Here is a 24,610-nt window from a genome sequence, read left to right as displayed (position 1 = left end):
TGAGGGTGAGTAAATGACGAGACAATTTTCATTTTTGGGTGAACTATCCCTTTCAAGTAACAAAGAGGATATGTATTTTAAGTGTATCAAATTCCATAAATCTATGTATCAAACTGATACTGTAACATATTTTAGGTTAAAAAAATACATGTCTAATGAACATACCTTTTTGACTGGCATCACTGCAATAGCATAGTTCATGACTAACTGCACTGCATAGGACTGCTTTCCATTTCCAGTCTGGCCGGTCTTTACCAGATTCGACCATTGCATGGCGCTGTTTCCTCACCGTTCCTAATCAGCACTGCATCATTGTTCTATTTAGAATGATTCCACCAGGGAAAAGCTGACATCATTTATATGATATTTCCATATAAATAGTGCTGTGTTGAACTTTGGAAAATGTTGATATTTGAGTTTCATATTTGAATGAGCAATTTGCATGAGTGTTAAATATGACTGAAACGTGGACTAAAAGATCTGAGTCTTTATTCAGTTCTCATTTGATTATTTACACCCAGGAAACTGGCTTGAAAGGAGTCATAAATGCTCTTGGTTCATCCACATAAGATTTGCTTTAGATTAAAAAAACAAACACTTTTTGCATAGGCTACTATGAGTCCCACTGACCTCATTTATATTGGAAGTACAACAATCTGAAAACTCTACGCAGAGTTGAAATTTCTTTGCTTTATTATGGAGTGAATTTCAGAAGTTGCAACTTTCTAAGCCCCTATAAATTATATAGACTCTGGTGCATTAATATGAAGCCAGACAGATAAGGAAATGTACAGTATCTCAATAAATAACACAAGGAGACACGATGAATTAGAAAGCAGTCATGAAAGAAAATTACAGAGCACACAGTCTATCAGCATGAATCATGGGCTGCCTAAACTGATGATTAATAGTGTAAGGTTATATTGTGACCTTCCCCAAAATCTGATGTTAATGCCAGATATACTGCATTATGCACCACAACAATGACACATGACAAGCTTAAAATATCACAGAAATTAGTGTCATACTACTTGCTCTTAAAACAATTATCCTAAGTTCTAAGTAATCTTAAAACATTAGGATCTGGTTTCCTTTACATATAGTAAGCTATTCCGAAATCCATTAAACAAAGACAAGGTTTAGTTACAAAGGGGAAAACACCATGCCTGACATTAACTAAGAATTTAAATGTGTCCTTTCCCAAATAAAAGTGAAAAGAAAACATACCAAATGAGGAAATGAATCCCTCTGAATTGTGAGAAGAATGTCAAAAGCACAAATGTGGAAAAAAACAACAACCCATTTTCGAGTGGTTTGTCCCATTTAGAGTCTTTGTTAGACTGGAATTGCAGTACTTTACCAGGGCTTGTTTTGTAGTACAGACTAGACTTCATACCTTGCAAGTGACACCTTAGCTTTAAAGAATAGTTTACCAAAAAATGAAAATTCTCTCGTCATTTAATCTCCCTCATGCCATCCCAGATGTGTATGACTTTCTTTCTTCTGCAGAACACAAAGATTTTTTGAAGAATATTTCTGCTCTGTAGGTCCATACAATGCAAGTGAATGGTGGCAAGAACTTTGAAGCTCAAAAGCATATAAAGGCAGCATACAAGTAATCCATATGACTCCAGTGGTTAAATCCATTACTTCAGAAGTGATATCTTAGGTGTGGGTGAGAAACAGATCAATATTTAAGTCCTTTTTTACTTTAAATTCTCCTCCCTGCCCAGTAGGTGGCGATATGCACAAACAATGCAAATCGCCAAAAACAAAAGAAGAAGAATGTGGAAGTGAAGGTGAAAGTGGAGATTTATAGTAAAAAAAAAGACTTAAATATTGATCTGTTTCTCACCCACACCTATCCCATCACTTCTGAAGGCATGGATTAAACCACTGGAATCATATGGATTATTTTTGTCCTGCCTTTATACAGTATGCTTTTTGAGCATCAAAGTTTTGGACCCTGTTGACTTGCATTGTATAAACCAACAGAGCTAAAAAAATTCTTCTTAAAATCTTTGTGTTCTGCAGAAAAAAGGAAGTCATACACATCAGGGATGGCATGAAGGTGAGTAAATGATGAGAGAATTTTCATTTTTGAACTATTTCTTTAACTGAGGTTTTATCAAATTACTTGGAAATATCGTCGACAAAGTTTAAAGATTCAAAAACAAGAAAAAGCTTTCCCTTTACAATAATGTAAAGTGACTATCAAATACATATAGATATATCTACAATTAAATATCGGAATGGTAAAACAAAGAATGCATGTACAACAATATTTACACTTTCTGCCCGACATTCAGACAGAAAAAATCCATAGGTTTCTCAATATCAGTAGGCAACATGAATTACACAGTGTCCAAAATACCAGTAAAATAGCACTGTAATGAATATTAGTTTTGAGGTTTAAGTCTGTTAAATGATTCGTTCAGCTAGAGCACGATATATGTACTGACCATACCTTCAGTGGTATCTGAGTTAAAAAAAAAAAAAAAAATGAGAAAGAATTAATAAAGCAAAATAAAACTTGTGTACCTTAAAACACAGTGGAGCCAAAATATACAGATATACACAGTGTTCTGGCCTCTTTTTATCTTAAGTTTTGAAATTTCTCCCTAAGGTTTTTCACAACACTCTGTTGACTAGCATTAGCCCTTTTTCCAGAATCCACAGCATTTTTAAGGGCATCATCTAAGGGTTCACTAGCGGATGGAGCCTTCTCAAGTTCTTGGTATCTATTCATCTTAGGCAACTGTTCTACTCTCGACCCTCCCTCTTCTCTCAGACGATACTCCTCCGACTCCTGATAGGCCTGACAGCGGTCAATGACAGCCATGATTGAGATCTTCTCACGAGAAGTCGGTGAACGAATTTGCACATATCTGTCGTCCATTCCATCTGTAGTTATTTCCTCTCTCTTTAGCTCTTTCGCAGGCTGGTCCATCTCTGCTGGTGGTGTTTCCTCAGGCAGTTTCTCAACCACAACGATGCTCTTCTCATTGGCAAGGGTGGCACGACCGGAAACGTAGTAGCCACTGCTGCCATTTTTACTCTGAAGATTGTGCAGATCGCTTGGGTACAAACTACCCAATTTATGGTCCAAAGAACCAGCACGCTGGGTTCGAGCCAACCCATCTTCTTTATCTCTTCCTATATGAGATTTGTGAGCTGAAGTGTCTGTGAAGCCATTAGTCACAATGCTGGAAGTGCAGCTCGAACGTCTTCTTGAACCGCTGTCAAACATCCTCTCTGGCTCAGAGCGACTTTGGCCGACTAGCGGTTGTGTAGATGAGCTGCCTAAATGAGAATACTTTGAGCGAAGCTCGCGGACGTCTGGCCAGTTGAAGTTCTCAGATGGTGAGGGACTAAGCGGACTCCTGGAGCGGGACAGGTGTGGAGACAAGACTCTGGGGCTACTGGCAGAATTAGGAGTGTGGATCGGGCTTGGGGTCATAACCTGGGCCTTCTGGTCTCCATCATAGTCACCCTGGTTGTATGGAGTGAGGGAGAGCATCAGGTTTGGTTTACCTGTGAATCAAAGTGGCAAATATAAACAAACAATAAATGAAATTTGAGATTGTTATATGTTTGAATATAGATTAAATTGAATATTTTTTATTTATTTTTTATCCCATTTTCTCCCAATTTGGAATGTCCAATTCCCACTATATAAAAGTAACGTTCATTCACTACTTAGTAGGTCCTCGTGGTTGCGCGGTTACTTCAATCCGGGTGGTGGAGGACAAGTCTCAGTTGCTTCTGCTTCTGAGACAGTCAATCTGCGCATCTTATCAAGTGGCTCGTTGTGCATGACACCACGGAGACTCACAGCATGTGGAGGCTCATGCTACTCTCCACAATCCACGCACAACTTACCACGCACCCCACTGAGAGCGAGAACCACACATTATAGCGACCACAAGGAGGTTACCCCAGGTGACTCTACCCTACCTAGCAACCGGGCCAATTTTGTTGCTTAGGAGACCTGGCTGGAGTCAATCAGCACACCCTGGATTCGAACTCACGACACCAGGGGTGGTAGTCAGCGTCAATACTCGCTGAGCTACCCAGGCCCCCCTCATTCAGGTTTACTTTTATTTAATTTTTTATGACTTTTCCATGACTGGAAAACTGCATTGCAAAATTCCAGGTTTTCCAGGATGCGTAATTCCCAAATATCTATTTCAGCATTGCTTCAGCAAACTCGCATTCAGGTCAGGGTCCATTCTTATGTGGAACGCCAACATTTCAAAATCCAATCAATTCTCAATGGATAGTGTGGAAATGATAGATAGGATGGTATAATAGCGTAGAATAATATAATAAAGGATATAATAATAGATAATAGTCATTAGTAAGGCTGTCAATCAATTAAAATTAATCAAATTAATTGTATGATATGCAATTGATTAAATAGCATATATAAATATTTGCTGAGAAAGGCCCTCAAATAATAACAATTATAATATATCATAATTAAATAATTATGTTTATAATGAAATATTATATAAAACATAATTAAAATGAACTACATTATTGTGGCAGACCAATTAAGTGTTGACAGATAAGACAAAAAGTGGCTTTATAAGGCAATACATTGTTTATTTCCATATTATTGAACATAAGTCTATCATTGGCCTACAGTCTAGTTTACGTACACATCAGACAAACCCTTTTTGAGCATCTCACTTTGGTTGCGTCACATCATAAACACAACGTTTTTAGGTGTTTAATTTGAAGAATGTGTTTTCATCTTGTGCTGTCACTAGTGTCAACAAGAAGGGCTGCCTGAATGTGGTTTGTTGTCTGCACAGCTGCACGTTGCCTATACAGCTGGAGTTTCGCTTACTGCCCCCTGCTGAAAACAGGTGGTACTTTTAGCTTGAATTGCTCCGATGGTAGGACTATCCCTATATAATATAATCGATCGCACTGAATTGATGCGTTAAATCGACAGCCCTAGTCAATAGTCAAGTTCGATTCATTCTACCTTTGGCCTCCTTCTCTGGCTTTTCTTCCACAACCGATAACAGGTTCCTCTTGGCCATCAACGTATCTCCCTCCTGATTCCTGTATCTCAGCACTGGTTGTGTGCACTTGATGCGCTGACTATACTTCCTTGCAAGATGGAAAACTTTGTTTTGGGCTGAATTTGCATCTTCTGCTGACTGAGAACCTGAGTCTCTCTCTTCTTCAGCTTCTGCCCTCAACTGAATAACTCGAGGGGCTAAAGCTTTAATGGGTCTCCCTTCATCCTCACAAAGTCTGGGCCTGATACCGTCATTATCACTGGTTTCACGGTTTAAGATCTTTTCCTTGAGAGGTGATGGTGTGGAGGATTCCTCTGTAATAGTGCTAAGATCTGAATCTTCAAGTATCATCAGTCCATCACCACCTTTTTCGGTGGTTTTGCCCTGGTTTTGACCCTTCCTGGAGAGCCTGGGACTGGCACCTCTAAAATAAAATGTCCTTTGGGGTCGCAGTGCTTTGAGGTCCCCTTGACATCTAGTGACCTCTCTTTCCATGTCCTGCCAGACTTTGATCATCTCAGAGGAGGGGCGGAAAGCCTCTTCTTGGTGGCTTTCCAGTTGGTCATTGGTGGATTGAGGTTTCGTGGAACCATCTACATCAGAGTTAAACAGGTCACTGGTTTTGTCAAACCCAATGAAATCTGTGGAAGCACTGATAACAGAACGTTCCAGAGAAGCCAAATTTGTATTCATATTTAGCTCTGATGGAGCTGAGGTAAACAAATGAGATTCTATGGCCGGGGTATGAGCTTTATCAGGTCCAGTTGAATTGATGGTCTCGTCAGGGGCAAGGCCATTATCCTTAGGAATGCTGTTGAAACGGCTAACTGAAGTTCTCACAAGTCCACTAGGAATGTAAGTGAGGCTCTCTCTACGCTTTAGGCTAAAAGTAGCATCCTGGTGTTCTGCGTTTTCATAGTAGCTTCTAATCTTGTCAATGAGTAGTTGGTCTTGCCTTGAAAGCACTGAATCCCTTCTTCTGTTGATGCTTTGTTCAGAGTCAAAAAGACTGTCATCTCTTGAGGACATGATCATAAAATCTGCTTCTGCAAGGACTTCTTGAGTCAACGGAACGCCATGTGACTCAGAGCAGGTGCTAGCCAGACGGAGTGGCCGCTCATGGGCGTCTCCCAGACTTAGAATGCTTCCAGTCCTGCTGAGAAGACGTGGAGATGGGCAACCGAGGGAGCGCACCTCTTCTGTGCTGACACTACTACGTCGTGCGTTACAGGCAAAGTGTTCTGCAATAACGCTGGCCCTGTCCAGCACAGATGATGGAAGGATGCTACTGGTGTCTGTCTTCTCTGCATCCTCGTCTTCCTCTGAGGACTCACCGGGCGTGTTGTCTTGCTGTAAAAGAGGCAAGGTCTCTTCTTTGGGACCTTCCTGGTCATCTTTGTCCCCTGTTGACTCCAGATCATGCATATTTGTAACCTGTTTGTCCATCTCTATGAACTCTGGATCAGAAGAGATGCCTGGCTTTAGTTTCTCGGTGGAATCCCAGTAAGAGGTAATGTTCAGGTTTTGAGACTTGTCCTCAAGTATCTAGTAAGGGAAAGCCAAATTGCAGTTACAAGCTAAAATCTTGACCATTGGGTTTGTTTTTAAGCATTATAATTATAACTAGAGAGCTAAAACCATGATGCAAGCAGAAAGCCATGCTAATAAAGTTATAATTATCTCAATATCTAGAGAATATACATGTAGCTCAATAGTCATTTAAAGGTAGAGAGGCAAGACCAGATTTGGGTCACTAAATCCATTTATGGTTTACTGTTTACATCTATGACAACCTGTTACTTAACAAAAGCAAATTACAATCAATCAATACAATAATAGTTCTAGATTTAAAGTACTAATAGTATTAGAAATGGGACAGGGTTAACAACCTGTTCTGAGTTAGTCTCTTCTTGTTCAGTTGATGGGCCATTCTCTCTTATGAAGTTATTCTCAGTTACTTCACACCCCTCTTCATCCTAACATAAAAGAAAAAACATGGATTTATGGTTGTTTGACACATTAAACCTAGTCACTTTAAATTACTAGATCAGAATATGTAAAGTGTTACATAAGCAAAACAACTATACTAATAGCAATAATTATTCTCAATCTAGAGATAGTTTAAGTTAATCATTAGTAATATTATTGATTAATAAAAACTGATAAGTATCTTATAACAAGCTGTCCATTATCACAAACAAATGGACATGTTTGAAACTGTCAGTGTAGAAACAGAACAATTCCTATAACATGCAAGTCTTAGTTAAAATATGTATGAGTTAAAGTCAACATAAAATGACAGTCGTAACTCATTTTATTATACAATGCAAGTGAATGGTGACCAGAACTTTGAAGGTCCAAAAAGCATATAAAGGCAGCATAAAAGTAATCCATATGACTTTAGTGGTTAAATCCATTTCTTCAGAAGCAATATGATAAGTGTGGGTGAGAAACAGATCAACATTTATGTCCATTTTTACTACAAATTCTCCTCCCTGCCTAATAGGTGGCGATATGTACAAAGAATGCAAATTGCCAAAAACAACAGAAGAATAATAATGTGGAAGTGACAGTGGAGATTTATAGTAAAAAAGGACTTAAATATTGATCTGTTTCTCACCCACACCTATCATATCACTTCTGAAGACATGGATTTAACCACTGGAGTCGTATGGATTACATCTTTCGCTGCCTTTATGTGCTTTTTGGACCTTCAAAGTTCTGGCCACCATTCACTTGCATTGTATGGACCTACACAGCGGAGATATTTTTCTAAAAATCTTAATTTGTGTTCAGCAGAAGAATAAAAGTCACACACATCTGGGATGGCATGAGGGTGAGTAAATGATGAGAGAATTTTCATTCTGGGGTGAACTATCCCTTTAAACAAATAAATAAATAATTAAAGGGTAGGATATGATTTTATCCATTGGGAATAGACTGGATGGTGAAAAGTGGTCTCTATTTGACAGGTAGTTGGAGGGGAGGGGTTTAAAAATTAGAAGGATTTGTGATGTTATAGGAAAACATCATGTTGTTTAAAAGACAGAACAAACTATTAAATTGATGAAATTATTCCTTTGGAATAATATGTGCAGATCAGTCATGTACAGTAAGACCAGGAATGTGTCTTAATAAAGTTTAATGTATTAAACATTTAAAAAATGTTTTTTTTAAAAAAAAACCATCACTGCTAAACATTCTTTATGTCATTTCAAACCAATTATCATTTAGTTAAATAATAATAATAATAAAAAAAATAAATAAAAAAAAATCATTTACAGTCAGAAACACTGAAATACTACATTATTATCACCTGTACAGACTGCATATCTTAACAACACCATTACTAGATGTTTATCACAACTCCAATGAATTGCAGAAAACCAGTGACCACATTTCTAAGCACATGTAGAACTGTATGTGATCCATGTATTGTTTGATGATGCATTGAGTGAAAGGTGACATTCATGCTTTAAGGTACGTCCTTACAATTTGTTCAGTTCCTCTAGCAGTGCTGGGTGATATACAGTGTTAGCATTTCATGAGTTGTTAGTGGACTGAGGCATTCTGTGAGAGCACATGCAACATGTAAGGAGGTTTGGCAGACATGATGCAGGGCAGGTGGGGGTACAATAATATACCCTTGGTGGCAGAAAACCTCACCGTTGTGAAGCCCATAGAAAGCAAAGCCTTGGCTCTATAGTGCCAGCAGGAAATGGCAGCCAGCATGGAACTGGCAAAGTCAGCTACCTGGTTGTCCTCCATTAGAATATCGTCACAGTCACTTCCCTCGCCCTCTGCATCTTCGTCATCCTCCTGGGTTAACCTGCACTTCGGGGAGGGCGAGCCAGGGGCCGGCTCTTCATTATCACTGGGAATCATGGCTTCTAGAGAGTCTTCCTCCTCTAGGGCAGGTCTGTCAGCCTCAGACTCGCTTATACTTGAACCAAGAGTGCTGATGCTAGCCGTGGCCTGTAAAGGCTGCCTGTCAGCAGGCAAAGCCCCCTCGCTGTCTGCATGCTGAGGCATCAGGTCAAATATTTCTCCATGTTACAAGGTACAAACACATGACCAAAATCCACAACCTTGCTAACATTAGACATAAAAAAAACATTTCACTGGGCTCATTTTCATTTGTTTTAAAGGAACAGTTCACCCAAAATTGAAATTCTGCCAATACTGTATGCTGGGGGCCTGGGTAGCTCAGTGAGTAAAGACGTTGACTACCACCCATGGAGTCACGAGTTTGAATCCAGGGCATGCTGAGTGACTCCAGCCAGGTCTCCTAAGCAACCAAATTGGGCCGGTTGCTATGGAGGGTAGAGTCACATGAGGTAACCTCCTCGTGGTCGCTATAATGTGTGGTTCTCGCTCTCGGTGGGGCACGTGGTGAGTTGCGCGTGGATGCCGCGGAGAATAGCGTGAAGCCTCCACTCGTGCTATGTCTCCGCGGTAACGTGCTCAACAAGCCATGTGATAAAATGCACGGATTGACGGTCTCAGAAGCGGAGGCAACTGAGATTCGTCCTCCGCCACCCGGATTGAGGCGAATCACTATGCCACCACGAGGACTTAGAGCGCATTGGGAACTGGGCATGCCATATTGGGGAGAGTATTAAAAAAAATACTGTATGCTATTATTTTTTCGGCTCTTTTCACATTTAAAATTCTTCTTTTCTACTTTTTTGTTTCACTGAAAAATTATATAAATAATGTAACACAAGGAGTAAATGACGACAGAATTTTCATTGTTGGGTGAACTGTTCCTTTAAAGATTTGCCCTTGGGGAATGACACATCCAAACTTTTGCAAGTCATTGACCTCATTCAAAAAACCTTCTAAAACCTTCCCAAAAAAATACAATAAAGAAAGAAAGAAATCCATCAAACCAAAAGAACATACGATATGTTCTTAAGCTGTACATTTCTGTTTGTCATCTGTTATTGACAAATGTGTGCTCTCTAGGCATTTCTTTATGGCTTGTTATCAATATTAACTACAGTTGAGTGTTGGCAGTTCATTTGCTCTGCCTTTGATTGATTTCTTGGCTTCTTACCTTCAATATTACTGAAGAATTTACCCAGACAGCAGACCAGACATCAGACAAGAAGAAAGAGAATGTTAGTCAATATAATGGCAGATGATTCTGTCTACAAGATAAATATCAAAGCTGAAATGTGTAATTTTGGGATGTTAAAATATGCTTTTTCCTATCTCCAAACCATTTGTAGGTTGATTCCCTAAAAATTGTAAACACTGTGTCTCTGTGATGCTATCAAACCAAGTGTACGGGAAACAGCAGAAAGTACACACTTCACCTTTACTATAAGTCAAATTCCAGATTAACAATGTTTTAAACCACTATTCTTGTTACAATTTCAGACTAGATAAATATATGAAATGAATGATATGAAATATCTTTATTATATGGCAACAGCAATCAATTATTTATTCTTTAGTCTGAAAGATAACGATTGTATCTTTACTTCCAGTGGGAATAGAATGGACATATGGAGATTTACCTTTACTGCTCTTCAGGATCTCTTTAGATGGTTCTGTTGAAAGATAGAACAGTACCAATTTGTCATCAATATGAATTTTTATGAAAACTATTAACTTTTGTAAAAAATCTGAATAAATAAAACACATATTGGACACCCACCTGACTGTCTCCGGCCCGGTCTAGAGTTCGAGAACTCTTCTAATTGACATGACACAGACTTCTTTAGTCTCTCAGGGCTGTACCTGTACTTTTTATCTGTTAGTAACAAAATCATAATGATAAAAAAATTGAATATCAAAACAGGTCCATGATTTTGTTTTTTATACGGGTTAAAAAATGATTGGCAAAACTTTAAATAACTTTCAGAATTTCAGAATTAACAAACATTGTAAAATTTACTTATGGTCTGGATTGTGTTTTACATCCAATAGTTAGAAATATCAAGAGACTTTGATACAAAATTACAGTTTTAATATGTACAAGTATTAAGCATTAAATATTACATGCTTCTTAACCTATGGGGCATTTTTGGGCTGCCGCCTGCAATTTTTCACACTCAAATTTAAAAGCACACCATTCACACATACAGTGGACTAACTGCCAAAAATGTGTCTAATTTTTTCGGAACACCCCCCCCCCCCCCAACGCATTTTAGCCCTCACAGATGTGCTTGTCCTCAGCCTAATTTTCAGTTCATGCACCACCCCCCTTGTTTCATCAAATATCTCGGCCTCTGAGTGGACTAGAAGCTCAATCTAGGTGTCATTAGAAAGCTGAGATCCTCCCCTTTGCAAAGTTTTTATCGTCAGTAGTCGATAACATATATTTCGGATGATTAGTTTAGCATGCTTTTTCTGCTGGACTGCATATTTTGTTTAGGACGTCTAAGATCTAACATTGGATTATTCACACAAGCAAGCTCACAGACAGGTAAAAAATGGCCCATTGTTTTAGAAAATCGCCTAAGGTGAAAACAGATAGCAGTGATAGGTGCATAAACTAGACGTTTCTATTTGATGTCTTACAAATATTGTATTTCACTATGTGATTCCTTTGAAAATCTTTCAAACTGTGGTATTAGGGCAACAAAATAAACTGTACAGTCTCATTTCTGAGAATGAAAGCTTTCATTTGATATATGATTTGTTAGTGCTATTTGAAAGACTTTTATATTCATATTAATATTTCTACCACATGACCTCTAGGTGGCGCTGATTAGTGACGCAAATGTTTTCAGGCCTCATTTTGTTATTTTATGTATCCTAAATGTATTTATTTTTTTATTTTTTTTAAGCATAAACTTTTTACGTGACACAGTGCCCCCTTTTGGATCTGCCGGCTGGTCTGCAGAGTTGAAGAGGTTAATTACTTATTGATCAAGGTTTGAGAGCATATAGACTTTTATTTGTTTTTTATGAATAACATAATGGAATGGATCTATTATTAAACCATGTTTACAGATACTTACAAATAGAATCCATCTCCAAGATTGCTTCCTTTGCCTAAAAGAAAAACAGCCAAAATGTCAAAATGAATGCAAGATTTTCAAATCAAAAATCACAATAGAGGTTGTTTAATGGTTACATATTGTACCTTTTGTGGTATAACAGCCTGATGGTTCTCAAGAATGAGACGTTTGATATGATGAGCCCATAATTTTTTCTCCTCCACCGTCCGAGCCTAATGGAACAAAAGATTATGTACAAGTAAAGATTTAAGGTATGTATGCATGTTGTTGTTTTTTTCATGAAATACAAAGAGAATTTCCATACTCTTTTCCATACAATGGCAGTTCATAGATAGTAAATATTCCTCAAAAATTTCTCATTTTATGTTCCACAGAAAAAACAACAGCCTACAGGTTTGGAACAACATGAGGGTGACTAAATAATACCAGAATTATCATTTTTGGGTGAACTATTTCTTTTAGAAATGTGGTTCTCTACCAGGGGGCTTCAGCAAACTTTCAAGGGGCCCTTATGATGACTCAATTTTAGCATAAGGATTTTTATTCATGTCTAGACCAATCATTGAGGCCACACCTGGACAGTATGAGGCTGTTTGGGATGCTTGTAATGAGTGACGCTGAAGCACAGCGAGTCCTTGGCACTCTCAATCAGCATGAGTGTTGAGCACTGCAGTGAGAGAAACAAGAAAGACAAAAACCTCATTTCCATGACGACATCACCAAAAAGGAGCTTAATGATGCATTAGTGCAGAATGTTCTTATTTTGAATGAACTAAAAATGAATCACTCCTCTGCTACAAATATGGATGATGCCGTACCGAGATGTGGGTCTTATAGACGTAATGTTCTCCTCGCCGTTTAGTGATGAGAAGCATGCGGTCGAAGAGGAAGAGCGTCCGCTCGTTCTTGGCACGATGGACACGGAAGGTGCCCTCCAGGACCAGTTCTCCATATGTAGTCAGATCAGGTCCCTTCCAGTTAATGAGCAAAGACTGAACCTCCTGAGATTGACATTAAGGGAACAAATAGTGTAAAATTGTTGAGTGTTTCTTCAACATCTGACAGTTTATGTCCATGGGGTTGATTTTTATAAAAACTAACAGATTTAAACTTGTTTCTGTTTGTTATATGAAGGTCACATTAAAACTGTCTTGGGAACTGTTTACCATGCTATCGTTTATTTTTGCTACTTTTCAAATACTTTTAAAAATTGTTTTATCCTTGTCCTAGATCGTGATCTTCAATCTTAAAATCATCATCAAATATTATTACATTTCTTAAACTATAATAACATGTATTGTGTGAAAATGATTTATATCAGTGCATAAAATGCTAGCTAAGAAGTTAGCATTAGCAACATTTATGTACAGTTGAAGTCAGAAGTTTACATACACTTTAGCCAAATACATTTAAACTCAGTTTTTCACAATTCCTGACATTTAATCGTAGAAAACATTTCCAGTCTTAAGTCAGTTAGGATCACTACTTTATTTTAAGAATGTGAAATGTCAGAATAATAATAGAGAGAATGATATATTTCAGCTTTTATTTCTTTCATCACATTCCCAGTGGGTCAGAAGTTTACATACACTTTGTTAGTATTTGGTAGCATTGCCTTTAAATTGTTTAACTTGGGTCAAACATTTTGGGTAGCCTTCCACAAGCTTCTCACAATAAGTTGCTGGAATTTTGGCCCATTCCTCCAGACAGAACTGGTGTAACTGAGTCAGGTTTGTAGGCCTCCTTGCTCGCACACTCTTTTTCAGTTCTGCCCACAAATCGGATTGAGGTCAGGGCTTTGTGATGGCCACTCCAATACCTTGAATTTGTTGTCCTAAAGCCATTTTGCCACAACTTTGGAGGTATGCTTGGGGTCATTGTCCATTTGGAAGACCCATTTGCGGCCGAGCTTTAACTTCCTGGCTGATGTCTTGAGATGTTGCTTCAATATATCTACATCATTTTCCTTCCTCATGATGCCATCTTTTTGTGAGTACACCCACATCATGATCTGCCACCCCCATGCTTCACGGTTGGGATGGTGTTTTTCGGCTTGCAAGCCTCACCCTTTTTCCTCCAAAAAATAATTATGGTCATTATGGCCAAACAGTTACATTTTTGTTTCATTAGACCAGAGGAAATTTATCCAGAAGTAAGATCTTTGTCCTCATGTGCACTTTCAAACTGTAGTCTGGCTTTTTTATGGCAGTTTTGGAGCAGTGGCTTCTTCCTTGCTGAGAAGCTTTTCAGGTTAAGTCGATATAGGACTTGTTTTACTGTGGATATAGATACTTCTCTACCTGTTTCCTCCAGCATCTTCACAAGGTCCTTTGCTGTTGTTCTGGGATTGATTTGCACTTTTCGCCCCAAACTACGTTCATCTCTAGGAGATAGAATGCATCTCCTTCCTGAGCAGTATGATGGTTGCATGGTCCCATGGTGTTTATACTTGCTAATTATTGTTTGTACAGATGAACGTGGTACATTCAGGCATTTGGAAATGAACAAACCATGCTTGTGGAGGTTCACAATTTATTTTCTGAGGTCTTAGCTGATTTCTTTAGCTTTTCCCATGATCAATGTCAAGCAAAGAGGCACTGAGTTTGAAGGTAAGCCTTAAAATACATTCACAGGTACACCTCCAATTCAGTACACCTCATATCAGAAGCTAATTGGCTAATTGTCTAAAGGCTTGGCATCATTTTCTGGAATTTTCCAAGCTGCTTAAAGGCACAGTTAACTAAGTGTATGTAAACTTCTGACCCACTGGAATTGTGATATAGTCAATTAAAAGTGAAACAATCTGTCTGTAAACAGTTGTTTTAAAAATTACTCATGTCATGCACAAAGTCCTAAACGACTAGCCAAAACTATAGTTTGCTAATATTAAATCTGTGGAGTGGTTAAAAAATTAGTTTTAATGACTTCAACCTAAGTGTATGTAAACTTCTGAATTCAACTGTAGGTCCATACAATTCAAGTCAACAGGGTCCAAAACTTTGAAGCTCAAAAAGCATATAAAGGCAGCATAAAAGTAATAAATAAAAACTCCAGTGGTTAAATCAATCTCAATAACAATGACAAAAATAATCCATATGACTCCAGTGGTTTAATCCATGCCTTCAGAAGCGATATGATAGGTGTGGATGAGAAACAGATCAATATTTAAGTCCTTTTTTTACTATAAATCTCCACTTTAAAACAGCTCTCCTAAGTGCTCTTCTCTCATAAGAGTTCTTTGTTTTTGGCGATTCGCATTCTTTGTGCATTTCACCACCTACTGGGCAGGGAGGAGAATTTTCAGTAAAAAAGGACTTAAGTATTGATTTGTTTCTCACACACCTATCATATGGCTTCTGAAGACATGGATTTAACCACTGGAGTCATATGAATTACTTTAATGCTCCTTTATGTGCTTTTTAAGCTTCAATGTTTTGGACCCTGTTAACTTGCATTGTATGGACCAACAGAGCTGAAATATTCTTCTAAACATCTTCGTTTGTGTTCTGCAAAAGACAGAAAGTCATACACATCTTGGATGGCATGAGGGTGAGTAAATGATGAGAGAATTTGAATGTTTTGGTGAACTTCACCTGTTTAATGTTGAGGCCGCTGCCATATTGGCACGATTGCTTTCACAGAATTCAGAGTTTACAACTTGTAATAGAAGTTCTACAAAGACGTGAAAGCCTTTTACAAATTGCAATCTCGTAATTCCGACATGACGTAAACGCATTACGAGCCATTTTTAAATTCATTTCCACTTCAAAATTAACATTAATTTGAGATGTGATATGACATTTGTTCGTGATGCTATAGGAAAAAATTGGCAGAATTATCTTGTGATGCATGTATATTCAATATTGGACATAGTTAGTAGACAAATTAAATAAAGTTGTGAGAGTGTGAAAAGTTTCAACAGAGTTTGTGAGCCCACCTGGAGACGGACTGCATGCTCATGTTTTCTTTTCATGTCGTTTATATACCACGCTACACCCGTCATAGTGTATATGGCCTCCTCCACCACCTCATAACCCTCCTCCTCTGAATCAAAGTGCTTTGCGATCTCCTACAATGAAACAACATGAACACATCCACATAAATGGTGGATGAAGACCAAAAAAGACAAGCTTCAAATGTACACACCAATAAACAAGCCCATTTTCTGAAACTCTTTCAATACTTCGCCAACATTAAGCATTTTATCATTTTAAGCAAGTTTATCTAGATTTTTTTTAGTGTTAATATTTTTAATGGATATGCTTTAAAGGGGATGAATTTAGAGACACAACTTCTTGAAGAGGATTTTAGCATGCTAAATGGTACCTGCTGTACCATTATACTTCCAAAGTACTTTTTTGTAAGGGTTGTCTGATAAACTTGTAAAACATGTAAGGTCCCACTTTATATTAGGTGTCTTCAACTACTATGTACTAACATTAAATTACATACAATACAATGTACCTATTCTGTAACTACATGTTGTTCTGCAAAATTCTCATAAGATTCACATTTGCTGCTACTGAGGTTGAGGTAGGTTTAGGGGTAGGGTTATGGTTTAGATTAGGGTTAGGGATTAGGATAAGGGTTAGGTTTCGGGTTGGGGTAAGGTTAACAGTGTACTGTAACTACAGATGTAATGAATTAAATGCAGGTACTTTAAATGTAAGTACAATGCAACAACACATATGTACATGATAAGTACATTGTATCAAATGCTTAAGTACATAGTAGTTAAAGACACCTAATATAAAGTGGGTCCAGTTCAAAATTGGTAAAAGAATGTCACCAGCCGTCAGTGTAAAATGAATGCAAATACTTGCTGTGCAATACTATCATACTATATAGTGGTTGGTTAACCTGAAGCAGGAGGTGATATTTGAGTATCCTCTGAACAGGCTTGAGCAGGTAAGATCCCAGAGGAAGAGTTCGCTTTAGAGTAGCTTGCCTCTCCCTGAAGAACTTGGCCAGTGTTTTGTTTCTCATGCAGTCCGTGAGAGCAGCCACAGAGCTGAGGGCAGAGAGGTCAAAGGTCAAAAACAAAACACACACTGACACATATATGACTATGCACACCATTAACCATTAACCATCTGATAATACACAAAGGAGTTTACACAGGGAATGAATAATACTTTAAACAACAGGAACTTATGAGCAAACAGAGATAAGCTACAGGTTCAGAAGTTTACTGCACATTCAAATGAGGTTCAGCACATCAGAGAAACATGTGATACATACATCATTTCGCTTTCACGATGCAAAATATAAATGATCATGTTTTTATTTCAACTTTGGGGTGAAATATGATTCTTATGCAATTTGTCACAGGTAGGTGGCAGTGTCACATTAGCTGCCGAATTTGAGCTGAACTCAAATGGACAGTATCGCACTGCTGTTTATTTTATTACTAAGAATGTTCAAATGCAGGAAATCGCAATAATCTGTAATAATTATTATTATTTTTTTTTTTACATGTTTCCCAACCACAGACACTTCACTATATTGTTATGATGTTCTAAAACAACAAATCCTGAGTGTCTTTACTTACTTTGGGTAGTTGGTGCAATATTGTGTGTAGATGTCAAAATATTCACGCTAAAAATGGGGAGGAAAAAACAAAGTCAGTCATGCTTTTCCAAACAGCAATCAATCATATTATATATATATATATATATACACACACACACACATATATATATACATATATATATATGTATATATATGTATATATATGTGTGTGTATATATATACAGGTGCATCTCAATAAATTAGAATGTCGTGGAAAAGTTCATTTATTTCAGTAATTCAACTCAAATTGTGAAACTCGTGTATTAAATAAATTCAATGCACACAGACTGAAGTAGTTTAAGTCTTTGGTTCTTTTAATTGTGATGATTTTGGCTCACATTTAACAAAAACCCAACAATTCACTCTCTCAAAAAATTAGAATACATCATAAGACCAATAAAAAAAACATTTTTAGTGAATTGTTGGCCTTCTGGAAAGTATGTTCATTTACTGTATATGTACTCAATACTTGGTAGGGGCTCTTTTTGCTTTAATTACTGCCTCAATTCGGCGTGGCATGGAGGTGATCAGTTTGTGGCACTGCTGAGGTGGTATGGAAGCCCAGGTTTCTTTGACAGTGGCCTTCAGCTCATCTGCATTTTTTGGTCTCTTGTTTCTCATTTTCCTCTTGACAATACCCCATAGATTCTCTATGGGGTTCAGGTCTGGTGAGTTTGCTGGCCAGTCAAGCACACCAACACCATGGTCATTTAACCAACTTTTGGTGCTTTTGGCAGTGTGGGCAGGTGCCAAATCCTGCTGGAAAATGAAATCAGCATCTTTAAAAAGCTGGTCAGCAGAAGCATGAAGTGCTCCAAAATTTCTTGGTAAACGGGTGCAGTGACTTTGGTTTTCAAAAAACACAATGGACCAACACCAGCAGATGACATTGCACCCCAAATCATCACAGACTGTGGAAACTTAACACTGGACTTCAAGCAACTTGGGCTATGAGCTTCTCCACCCTTCCTCCAGACTCTAGGACCTTGGTTTCCAAATGAAATACAAAACTTGCTCTCATCTGAAAAGAGGACTTTGGACCACTGGGCAACAGTCCAGTTCTTCTTCTCCTTAGCCCAGGTAAGACGCCTCTGACGTTGTCTGTGGTTCAGGAGTGGCTTAACAAGAGGAATGCGACAACTGTAGCCAAATTTCTTGACACATCTGTGTGTGGTGGCTCTTGATGTCTTGACCCCAGCCTCAGTCCATTCCTTGTGAAGTTCACCCAAATTCTTGAATCAATTTTGCTTGACAATCCTCATAAGGCTGCGGTTCTCTCGGTTGGTTGTTCATCTTTTTCTTCCACACTTTTTCCTTCCACTCAACTTTCTGTTAACATGCTTGGATACAGCACTCTGTGAACAGCCAGCTTCTTTGGCAATGAATGTTTGTGGCTTACCCTCCTTGTGAAGGGTGTCAATGATTGTCTTCTGGACAACTGTCAGATCAGCAGTCTTCCCCATGATTGTGTAGCCTAGTGAACCAAACTGAGAGACCATTTTGAAGGCTCAGGAAACCTTTGCAGGTGTTTTGAGTTGATTAGCTGATTGGCATGTCACCATATTCTAATTTTTTGAGATAGTGAATTGGTGGGTTTTTGTTAAATGTGAGCCAAAATCAACACAATTAAAAGAACCAAAGACTTAAACTACTTCAGTCTGTGTGCATTGAATTTATTTAATACACGAGTTTCACAATTTGAGCTGAATTACTGAAATAAATGAACTTTTCCACGACATTCTAATTTATTGAGATGCACCTGTATATATATATATATATATATATATATATATATATGTATATATGTATATGTATGTATATATATATGTGTGTGTGTATATATATATATATATATATACACACACACACACATTGTGTATATATATATATATATATACACACACACACATATATATACATATATATACATATATACATATATATATACATATATATACACATACACACACACACACACACACACACTAACTGAGCACTTTATTAGGAACACCTGTACACCTACTTATTCATGCGATTATCTAATCAGCCAGTCATGTGGCAGCAGTGCATAAAATCATGCAGATATGGGTCAGGAGCTTCAGTTAATGTTCATTTCAACCATCAGAATGGGGAAAAAGTGATCTTAGTGATTTGGACCGTGGCATGATTGTTGGTGCCAGATGGGCTGGTTTGAGTATTTCTGTAACTGCTGATCTCCTGGGATATCCACACACAACAGTCTCTAGATTTTACTCAGAATGGTGCCAAAAACATCCAGTGAAAGGCAGTTCTGCAGATGGAAACGCCTTGTTGATGAGAGAGGTCAACAGAGAATGGCCAGTCTGGTTTGTGTTTGACAGAAATGCTGCGGTAACTCAGATAACCACTCTGTACAATTGTGGTGAGCAGAATAGCACCTCAGAATGCACAAAATGTTGAATCTTGAGGTGGATGGGTTACAACAGCAGAAGACCACATCAGGCACTTTATTAGGACCACAGTATTCCTAATAAAGTTCTCAGTGAGTGTATTTACACATATACATAATGCAAACATTCAGCTGCAATGAGCATCATTTACATACTGACTTTTCATGTACAGATAATACAATACAGATGATGAACAGATAAATGTAATAATTAAACAATCATATAACATTGTTCTATATATATATATATATATATATATATATATATATATATATATATATACAGTATATATATAACAATCAATGTTATATATATATACACCGATCAGCCATAACATTAAAACCACCAGCCTAATATTATGTAGGTCCCCCTCGTGCCACCAAAACAGCTCTGACCCATCAAGGCATGGATCCACAAGACCTCTGAAGGTGTCTTGTGGTATCTGGCACCAAGATGTTAGCAGCAGATACTTTAAATCCAGTAAGTTGCGAGATGGAGCCTCCATGGATCGGACTTGTTGGTCCAGCACATCCCATAGATGTTCAATCGGATTGAGATCTGGAGAATTTGGAGGCCAAGTCAACACCTTGAACACTTTGTCATGTCCCTCAAACCATTCCTGAACAATTTTTGCAGTGTGGCAGGGCGCATTACCTTGCTGAAAGAGGCCACTGCCATTAGGGAATACCGTTGCCATGAAGGGGTGCATGTGGTCTGCAACAATCTTTAGGTAGGTGGTATGTGTCCAAGTAACAGCCACATGAATGCCAGGACCCAAGGTTTCCCAGCAGAACATTGCCCAGAGCATCACACTGTCTCCGCCGGCCTGCCTTCTTCCCACAATGCATCCTGCTGCCATCTTTTCCCCAGGTAAACGACGCACACGCACCTGGCTGTCCACATGATCTAAAAGAAAGCATGATTCATCAGACCAGGCCACCTTCTTCCATTGCTCCATGGTCCAGTTCTGATGCTCACGTGCTTATTGTAGGCACTTTCAGCAGTGGACTCTCTGCATGGGAACATGGGCACTCTGACCGGTCTGCGGCTACACAGTCCCATACATATCAAGCTGCGATACTCTGTGTGTTCTGACACCTCTCTATCATGGCCAGCATTACGTTTTTCAGCAATTTGTGCTACAGTGCCTCTTATGTGGGATCAGACCAGATGGGCTAGCCTTCGCTCCCCACGTGCATCAATGAGCCTTGGGTGTGAGTGACCATGTCACCGGATCACTGGTTGTCCTTCCTTTGACCACTTTTGGTAGGTACGGGAACACCCCACAAGACCTGCCGTTTTGGAGATGCTCTGACCCAGTCGTCTAGCCATCACAATTTGGCCCTTGTCAAAGATCCGTACGCTTGCCCATTTTCCTGCTTCCAACACATGAAATTCAAGAACTGACTGTTCACTTGCCTTATATAGCCCACCCCTTGACAGGTGCCATTGTAACGATATAATAAATGTTATTCACGTCACCTGTCAGTGGTTTAAATGTTGTGGCTGATCAATGTATATACAGTTGTGCTCAAAAGTTTGCATACCCTGGCAGAAATTTTGAAATTTTGGCACTGAATTTGAAAATATGACTGATCATGCAAAAAAACTGTCTTTTATTTAAGGATAGTGATCATATGAAGCCATTTATTATCACATAGTTGTTTAGCTCTTTTTTAAATCATAATGATAACAGAAATCACCCAAATGGCCCTGATCAAAAGTTTACATACCCTTGAATGTTTGGCCTTGTTACAGACACACAAGGTGACACACACAGGTTTAAATGGCAATTAAAGGTTAATTTCCCACACCTGTGGCTTTTAGAATTGCAATTAGTGTCTGTGTATAAATAGTCAATGAGTTTGTTAGCTCTCACATGGATTCACTGAGCAGGCTAGATACTGAGCCATGGGGAGCAGAAAAGATCTGTCAAAAGACCTGCGTAACAAGGTAATGGAACTTTATAAAGATGGAAAAGGATATAAAAAGATATCCGAAGCCTTGAAAATGCCAGTCAGTACTGTTTAATCACTTATTAAGAAGTGGAAAATTTGGGGATCTCTTGATACCAAGCCAAGGTCAGGTAGACCAAGAAAGATTTCAGCCACAACTGCCATAAGAATTGTTCGGGATACAAAGAAAAACCCACAGGTAACCTCAGGAGAAATACAGGCTGTTCTGGAAAAAGATGCTGTGGTTGTTTCAAGGAGCACAATACGACGATATTTGAACAAAAATGAGCTGCATGGTCGAGTTGCCAGAAAGAAGCCTTTACTGCGCCAATGCCCGACAACACCTTGACACGCCTCACAGCTTCTGGCACACTGTAATTTGGAGTGACGAGACCAAAATAGAGCTTTATGGTCACAACCATAAGCGCTATGTTTGGAGAGGGGTCAACAAGGCCTATAGTGAAAAGAATACCATCCCCACTGTGAAGCATGGTGGTGGCTCACTGATGTTTTGGGGGTGTGTGAACTCTAAAGGCACGAGGAATCTTGTGAAAATTGATGGCAAAATGAATGCAGCATGTTATCAGAGAATACTGGCAGACAATTTGCATTCTTCTGCATAAAAGCTGAGCATGGGACGCTCTTGGACTTTCCAGCATGACAATGACCCTAAGCACAAGGCCAAGTTGACCCTCCAGTGGTTACAGCAGAAAAAGGTGAAGGTTCTGGAGTGGCCATCACAGTCTCCTGACCTTAATATCATCGAGCCACTCTGGGGAGATCTCAAACGCGCGGTTCATGCAAGACGACCAGAGACTTTGCTTGACCTGGAGGCATTTTGCCATGACAAATGGGCAGCTATACCACTTGCAAGAAACTGGGGCCTCATAGACAACTATTACAAAAGACTGCACATTGTAATTGATACTAAAGGGGGCAATACACAGTATTAAGAACTAAGGGTATGCAGACTTTTGAACAGGGGTCATTTCATTTTTTTCTTTGTTGCCATGTTTTGTTTTATGATTGTGCCATTCTGTTATAACCTACAGTTGAATATGAATCCCATAAGAAATCACTCATGTTTTCTTTAAATATGGTACATATATTACCAATTCTTCAAGGGTATGCAAACTTTTGAGCACAACTGTATGTATATATATATATATATATATATATATAACAAGTTTGGCTTAACACATTCCATCTAAGGCCATCAGGAGTCTCTGATGTTTGTGTATGTGTGGTTTGAGTTGGTTATAAATTCTATCCTAAATTAAGGAAAAATGAAAGGGCAATTCTCATTTCTGATGTGGCACATTCTGAGCTTCTGTAGCAAATGTTCAACTTCACCTTGAGCACAAAGCATCTGGCAATAGCCACAGGATCATGGTCACACATGTCCAGTGACTGAAGCAGCTCACTGTAAAAGAAAAAAAAAGGTTTACAAGTCTCAAGTATGTGGCATCTAACTCACAGTATGATCATGAACACACAACATGATCTGCACATTTCTGTGAAGATAAACAGAGTTTAAGCTTGTGAAAGCCTTGTGACACAGAAAAGAAGCCACCTAATCAGTTTGATCCTCAGCACATGCAGTTTGATTTACCAGCAGTTGATGAGAAAAGAGCTTCTGCTTCAGGGTCACCAATGTATGGCTAACCCAGAGTCTCTCTGCGTGTATGAGTATGTCTTAAAAAGCAATGTCTTAATGGAGTGCCTAAAACCCCCTTTACTTGTGGTAAAATCAGTGGAACGCACAGACTCGAGTGACTTATTGCTTTTATAAAATGGTGACAAAAGCAACATAATAAAGACACCAACGTTCAATTAATTATTACATTTATCATTAATAATAATCATAATAAACATTTATTTTGCCAAGTAGTATAGTTCATTAGCCTAATAAGATGATTCTACATTTGGGAACACTTCTAAATTGTTTGCATTGCAACATTATTTTCATCTCACTTAAGCACATTTTGGGCCCTATTGTAAAAGTGAGGCACTATGCCATATGTCATACACACAAAGTCAATGGCATGGCCATGAAGTTTTGTTATTTTCATGCAAGCTTGCGCTAAGTCTAAGCACAAGTGGACAAGCAATTTTACCCCAGTACAGTAGGTGGCTCAACGAACCTTTGAGTTGGTCTGCCCTCCGCCAATGACGCATGAGAAAAAAAACACTTGCAAAACAACCAAAGTCATGCAAACGAGTTGTCCAGCAAGCAGATTGAAAAAAGAAAACTGATTTCTCTACAAGCTGCAGCAGCGATGACAAGTTTGTTCTTGATTTGCTCAACGAGAAAGAAAACATTCGAGACACTTCACAAACTATTTCAGTTCACCTGCTGGACAAGTTGACTGGCAGTATTATCATGTGTACACAGTCTGAGGGTTTATTAGAAAGAATTGAGTGTAAAAATAATATTAACGGTTAAAACATGTTATCATCTGGAACAAGAGTGATTATATGGGTTAGCAAAATATGCCAAATTGTTTCTTTTAATTTTGGAGTAAAATAGGGCTAGGGCATTTCCCTGACAGGTTTTGTTTTCTTTTTAGTTTTTTGCCCAATTCCCAATGGGCTCCAAGTCCTCGTGGTGGCGTAGTGCCTCAATCCGGGTGGCGGAGGATGAA

At 38.5% G+C, this 24,610-nt stretch overlaps 1 protein-coding gene across 1 annotated transcript in view; it reads right to left on the bottom strand.

Moving 5' to 3' along the window:
* Positions 1–479: 479 nt before the first annotated feature.
* Positions 480–24,610, bottom strand: part of LOC127456732 (pleckstrin homology domain-containing family G member 3) — an 84,604-nt gene continuing 60,473 nt past the window's right edge. Inside the window, exons 5-19 of the mRNA XM_051725267.1 lie at positions 23,319–23,388; positions 17,562–17,608; positions 16,871–17,021; positions 15,948–16,079; positions 12,829–13,011; positions 12,585–12,677; positions 12,136–12,222; positions 12,011–12,044; positions 10,702–10,797; positions 10,562–10,594; positions 10,096–10,106; positions 8,703–9,059; positions 6,926–7,012; positions 4,997–6,581; positions 480–3,534 (exon numbers count right to left, since the gene is read on the bottom strand). Of these exons, the coding sequence (XP_051581227.1) occupies positions 2,597–3,534; positions 4,997–6,581; positions 6,926–7,012; positions 8,703–9,059; positions 10,096–10,106; positions 10,562–10,594; positions 10,702–10,797; positions 12,011–12,044; positions 12,136–12,222; positions 12,585–12,677; positions 12,829–13,011; positions 15,948–16,079; positions 16,871–17,021; positions 17,562–17,608; positions 23,319–23,388 (3,904 nt within the window). The 3' untranslated portion in view covers positions 480–2,596. The remainder of the gene's footprint in view (positions 3,535–4,996; positions 6,582–6,925; positions 7,013–8,702; positions 9,060–10,095; positions 10,107–10,561; positions 10,595–10,701; positions 10,798–12,010; positions 12,045–12,135; positions 12,223–12,584; positions 12,678–12,828; positions 13,012–15,947; positions 16,080–16,870; positions 17,022–17,561; positions 17,609–23,318; positions 23,389–24,610) is intronic.

Source organism: Myxocyprinus asiaticus, chromosome 19, assembly GCF_019703515.2.
Source record: "Myxocyprinus asiaticus isolate MX2 ecotype Aquarium Trade chromosome 19, UBuf_Myxa_2, whole genome shotgun sequence".
NCBI classification, from domain to species: domain Eukaryota; kingdom Metazoa; phylum Chordata; class Actinopteri; order Cypriniformes; family Catostomidae; genus Myxocyprinus; species Myxocyprinus asiaticus.
Note: the sequence above shows the minus strand (reverse complement) of the source record. Positions and strands in the feature narration are given on the sequence as shown.